This window comes from Apium graveolens, chromosome 4, assembly GCF_009905375.1.
Source record: "Apium graveolens cultivar Ventura chromosome 4, ASM990537v1, whole genome shotgun sequence".
NCBI lineage: Eukaryota > Viridiplantae > Streptophyta > Magnoliopsida > Apiales > Apiaceae > Apium > Apium graveolens.
Genome location: NC_133650.1, coordinates 207,811,755 through 207,818,399, shown reverse-complemented (window position 1 = coordinate 207,818,399; position 6,645 = coordinate 207,811,755). Strand labels below are relative to the sequence as shown.

The 6,645-nt window shown below is 32.1% G+C and overlaps 1 protein-coding gene across 1 annotated transcript; it reads right to left on the bottom strand.

Moving 5' to 3' along the window:
- Positions 1-463: 463 nt before the first annotated feature.
- Positions 464-6,392, bottom strand: LOC141720583 (deSI-like protein At4g17486). Its single transcript, XM_074523073.1, has 4 exons — positions 5,991-6,392; positions 2,248-2,535; positions 1,828-1,908; positions 464-828 (listed from the first exon to the last, which is right to left on the bottom strand). Exons 1-4 carry the CDS (start codon positions 6,127-6,129, stop codon positions 686-688), a joined length of 651 nt encoding a protein of 216 aa, XP_074379174.1. The 5' UTR covers positions 6,130-6,392; the 3' UTR covers positions 464-685.
- Positions 6,393-6,645: the final 253 nt, after the last annotated feature.

Sequence of the window (6,645 nt, the reverse complement as noted above, 5' to 3'; positions counted from 1 at the left end):
TGTCAAACACAAATGGAAAACATTTTTAGGGACGGAAGAAGTTGATAAACGTGTCCAACACAAATGAAAAACATTTTTAGGGACGGAAGGAGTATCTATCGATCACTTTATTAATCCAAATGTACATGTTTATATTTCTATTGGTCATATATACTTCTTATCAAAAAAATGATTGACCCAAGCCTAAAAATCATTCCTTTTGAACAAAACTACTTTTTGTTGTTTAAAAATTGTATGTACTGAAATAATTTTAGTACTAGATCTGATTTCAAAACTTGGCTCTGATTCAATTCTATAAACCCATGAACAATACTTAGTTTCTAACCAATAAACAGTAATAGTTGATTAGACATAAAGTTCTATACACCCAAGAATAATACTTAGTTTCTAACCAATAATCTTGGCTCTGAAAATCACTACTTCTGAAGACATGCAACCAGAATTGGAAGACAATCTTAAGACCTGCCACTTTAAATGTTTCTAAATTATAAAAATTAAGCAGATACAGAAAAATAACAAAAGAAATCGCAGAACAATGTGTTACAATAAATTCAAATACAACCCTCCTTAGCAATGAAGCGAAGATTTCAAGTGCTCCAAGAATAGTCTGCAAACGCACACCATGGGCAAACAGAATATTTCAACAAATGAAGTAATTTCCTTTTGCATAATATACTGCTTAGAGTCACCTCTGGACCTCTTTAATAAATGCTACTTCTCCGTTTCTTGATAATGGCGACAACAATTGCTTATTGTCTTTATCTGAATCTTCACTATCTGATAATTCCTGGGACATGTTGATTGAAGGAGACCCACTCACATCTTCATCTATACATAATAAAGAAATGAAACAAGCAAATCATCAATTTGTATATTATATTTATATCTTTATACATATTTAACGTATGAATGATCTTTGGTCGTCAGTTGTCAGTTGTCACCATATTTGATTGTAACCAGTGATTATATCGCATACTCCCTTTTGAGGACTTTTTAGTTTTTACACTAATCAAGGAGAAAGTTGAATTTGTATGTATTACAATATTGTTTTACATTTTACCTTTTAAGACTAAAACTGTTTTTATAAGATAAGTAAAATGTGATTATTGATGAGATAGCAAGGGTAATCAAAGATACAAAACTTTAACAATGCACAGAAAACAGTGGGCATATAATCCGAATAATTCACCAATTTCTATAACGTCCTATATATGCAGAGGGAGTAAAAGTTAGAATTTTAAAATATATAAAAGATTATTAAATTGTTGAGGCAAGCTCTACTGAAATACTAACATTTATGGGGCTAGATCTTATTTCAAAAGTAGAGAGAAACTTCCTGCTTTGAACATTGTTTTACAAATGTACAATTATGGTTGTTACATGGGATTGAAAAATCTTGGGGCTACGGCATATGTCCTATATTTATTTAACAGATATTTAGTTATATATAGTTAGAAGGCAGTACTGAATTGTTGAGGCAACCTCTACCCGGAAAGCATGCATGGGACTAGATTCTTTTGTCAAAGGAAAGGGATAAACTTTTTTCATTGAACAATTGTATCATACATGTACGTCTATCTTTGTTTCATGGCTAATTATCCTGGGACAACAGCATATTTGCCCTCGATTTATATCTAGTCATTGAGAAGATGAGATGTCCTAAGCATCAACTTAAGTCATTTTTTGTAGTTCATTACTTTAGAATTCATAGAAGTTCCCCTCAAAATGAAGTATCATAGTTAAAAGGTCTTTGCAAACATATTGTTGTGATGGTTTTCTTTGACGAAATGGGTAAAATTAAAGGAGAACCAATAAAAGGAGGCACACCTGCACAAGAATGGTACTCGGGCAACTGTTTTACTGTTGTTTCTTGAAGACTTTCTGGGAGCAAACAATTGCAAAAAGCACCTGCAATTTACCAGAGCTTAGTCAATGAAACATTATTAAATAACTTCATACGCTTTAACTGGTGTCAATTAAGCCATAATTTAAAGAAACATTGTGTGCATACTACACTGAATATAATTACAATGAAAGAAAATTATTACTCTATGGTTTTCTATTTCCTCTTTACCACTTTAAAAGTGCATTGTTATCTCATAAAAGATAATTCCCCAAAACAATCTTAAACTCTTTGATACAATCTTAAAGCACTCTTATGCATTATAATACAGAATATAAGTTGATAATTGCAAATAATAATAAAAAAAAAGTGGTTAAAAAAATTGTGGGAAAGTATCTGCGCACCTAACTTTGCAAGCCGATTCACCCACCCAGGAATATTTTTTCCAGTTAGTCTTGTGGACATATCATCAGTAAAATGGTTGCAATTCTTGGAAATAAGGTGATATGTATCACCATGATATTCAGACGCTACAGTCTCAATAAATTGCCGGAATTCTGAGGGAGGCATGTCTATATGACCCAATGGGACAGAACATCTGTAAATGAACCCTGGACAGCTCTTTGGTTCCACTTCAAATACTCCACTAATGGGATACTCATGAGCTCCAAATCCATATTCCATACCATAGACTGAAAATTATAAGCAACAATTTCATACAAAATAGGATACAGGAAACTGATGTTTAAAAGTTTGTCAAATACGTTTTCTGCAAATTATCAGTTAAAGCAATTGCATCAAACGAAACTTTGGTATAAACTTTATTTCAATTTAACGAGAAAAAAAGAATTGTATTGCATGAGGTTATTGAATAATTTAACAGTAAATGGCAATTTTATTTTACAACTTTTAATATTTCTTTATAGTTATAGTGGAGATGTTACAGATACACTAGTAGAACTGTAGAAGTGTTCTATTTTGATCCCTAGCAACAGCATACAGATCCCCTCAAAAGTATAGACATCTGATTTCAAATTCCTGAAAAGAGTCGATTCAAATAAAATTTAACCTTGTCCCGACCTAATGGGTTTGTTCACATGTATGTTTCTATGTTTTCATCTATATACATTAAAAACGAAAACATGTCCAAAATTAATCTCTCAAACTGCAGGGAGGCGGACTGATCCATTTGCAAAAGTAGCAAGTAGTCCAATGCAAAAGGCATTCTCTTTATCATCGTTACAATAACATCTATTTTTCGGTGCAGCACTTATTCTCCATAAAGAAAAGAACAGACACATTCAAGATTCAATTAACTTTTATTCTAAATAATGGTCCGATACATTCAAAGTGAGCTCTATTAACATTCTGACAAAACAAGAGAGTGGACAATTTAAACAAGATAAAAACAGCATCATATGCTTTGGTTGGGTGGTAAGAAATAAAGGCCGCAATAGACACGTGCTTAAAGTGAAAAAAGAGGTCGACGAGAACGATGGAGGTAATGGTAAACAAGATAATAGTGTGAATTATTGAATTATTTGCGATGATATTGGCGATTGATCTAGGTGAAAGGAAGGAATAAGCATTCATTTCTGAAATGGAAATAATTATTCCAAGTTCGAAGATTGAACATGTGGACTGGAACTGAGGCAGGATAAAACTTAGGCATAGAATTCAAGTTGCACTCCAATCTCACCTCATTCTATTTGTTCCAACCAAACATAGAGTAATTTGCTCCCATCAAAGAATTTGAATCAATATGCATGAGGATCCTGATTCTTACCACCAACAAGATAATAGGAAACATCTACAAGATACAATTAAATTATATCATTCTGATGATACTTTCTGAATTGTACCTACAGTTAGACCGGAAGTCTGGTAATTTTACAGAAGGGAGGGTCAGTGACATGATTTAAATAACTGCTTTAGCATTCGTGAGTTCCATACTCGATTAAGGTTTTCAGTTACGTGGAGAAAATATGGTCTTGCCTATGTATTTTTTCTTGTGTTTATCTGAACCCTTATATGGAAATAGCAGGACGATAAGATTATCCTTGCAATATAAACATATGGATAAGAAGTGTGACCATAATGTTTAAATCAAGGGCGTAAATTTTTCCATTCACATGCTTATTGCAGGCTAAATGAGCAGTCATGGGGCATTTCAGTATGAGAGTTGTGAGTATGAACCAGTCCCAAACTCATGCAACTAAAATCCCAACAGAGTTCATCCACAATTGAGAATGCAGAAACAAGGCTATGACTAATACTACTAACCCTGAACTACGAAGGAGTATGAAATACATGTAAGCAGATCTAGGCATCTAGCAACAAACTATATCATTATATAGCAATTAATTCAACAAGAGAGTGTACTAGAGTCAGCAATAGGTTCTATGGAAAGAAAGGTTAAGAGATACTTATAATGATACAATAATTCTATTCCCCTAAAAGCCTAAGGTTTTGGCACAACTAGCAACTCAGCATGGTACAGAGCTATTCTAATCCTACGGTCTCCGATTCAAATCATGGGAATCCTCCATTAACCAATATTTAAGGTTCATTATTGCACAAAACATGAGATCCTAGTGTTCCACTCTCCAATCCTAAACCAGGCACTCGAACAAAGTAGCATATCAGTCATAAGCACAATATGTACATTAAGTCCTCCCAACACCTAGAAGTTTTAAATAACCTAGTAAAGGCAATGTAAAACCACTTGGTATGAACAAAACCAAGTTAAAGATTTAAACTTGCAAACTTAGGGGTCATTTGTTAACCCATGAATGAAAGGAAATGGACTGAACCATCCAAAAATCTATCGTTCAGATTGTTTGTCTGTACTTGTTATAGCTGGACGACCCCAAATTCTTCTGGACGACTGCTTCTTTAAAATCCAGCTGAGCCATCCAATATTTCAATTACCTGGTTTTCGTGGCTTTTACATATTCTATATCAATTACTTTTACTTTCAAATAATATAATGCTTGAATAGATGGACTAATAATAATTTTATTTATGTTCATACTTTGAAATAATAACCATTTATAAATGTAAATTCTACTTTTAGTAAATATAAAAAATATTTATGCCAAACTAATTGCAAAAATTTTATATAATGACTGTATGACATTTGCACACATATGCGTAATGCAGACATCATTAACTATGGATTAATATTAAACTATGTCCTCCTCCAAAAATTATCATAATCTATTAATCAAATAAATTATTTATTAAATAATTAGATCTAGTTTTATGATTTTTATTCATAAATATTGTTTTAGTATAACAAAAGAGTAATTTATAATATGTAAAAAAAATTCTATTTTGTCATTCAGAAATTATGCTTAGTTTATCAAACAACCCAATACATTCGAGATTCAGATATTCATTCGTCCAGATATTTTACCCATTCAAAAAATTTCATTCATATTTAACAAATGAGGCCTTAAACACTCCCTTAAAGTACACATCCGACCAACATCATCAAAATCATTTGCCCACAAAAGAACGGAACACCATTGCAAACTTAAATACTCCCTCAACTACCAAGAAAAAAAAGGCACATTTTTTAACCTTAAACTCAAAAGATGAATGAACAATAATCCACATCACACTCCAAACTCTAATTCTACCAGCTTAATCAAGAAATCTAAAAATACCCGATTAAGAATTAAAAGAAAACATAACACAACACACATATCAACTAAATAAGCACAATATGTATACTAATTACTAAGTCTTGAAGTCTTAAATTACCTAGTAAAGGCAATGTAAAACTACTTGATCTGAACAGAACCAAGTTAAAGATTTGAACTTGCAAATGTAAATACTCCCTCAAAGTACACATCAAACATCATCAAAATAATTTGCCACCAGAGAATGGAACACCATCGCAAACTAAATACTCCCTCAACTACCACACAAAAAGAAAAGGCACAAATTTTAATCTTAAACTCAATAAATGAATGAACAATAATCCACATCACACTTCAAACTCTAATTCTATCAGCTTAATCAAGAAAACCCAAAAAAACCCCAATTAAGAACTAAAAGCAAACATAACAAAACACACACATCAACTAACTATAAATCTATAATAACAAAAAGCAAAGAAAAGAAAGGATTTTGATCATACCCTCAATGCCAGAATGAAATATACCAAAGCCAAACCAAGCAACATAATTATTAACAGGAGTAAGATCATATATATTCAATATAACTTCTGATTCATTGTTGTTGCTGCTTGAATCACCACTGGAACTCTCTACCCCCATCTCCAAAATAAAAAAAAATATGTGTGTGTTTGTAGAGTACTTTGTATTAAAATTGTTGAATGAAAAAAATGAAATCACATTAAACCCACAAGCAAAAACTGTGTACAAATTGTGGGTTAAGGCCTAAGGGAGGATTAGATCAAGGGGGGCTGTTGTGTAAAAAGGTGTAAACTTTTGGTAATGTACGTTTTAAAAGAAAAGAAAAAAAAAAGAGGAGAAAAGGGGAAACGTTGTTTTGCAAAAATAGGGGGATGGTGATGACGAGGATGATGATGGTCTGTCTGTCTTAACGAGTACATTCAAAATTGACAACTCGATTACAGTTGTATATAGTAGCTTAATCATTTTCGAGTAAAGTTCAACGGAGAACGTGTGTTCTCCGAGTTCATCTATGTTTTGTAAATAAAATATTTTCTAAAACATGTTATCTTGCAAAATATATTTCACAAATATTATTATTTCAATAAAATCATGCAAATCTCATATATTTACAACTACAATATGTATGTTCTGCAA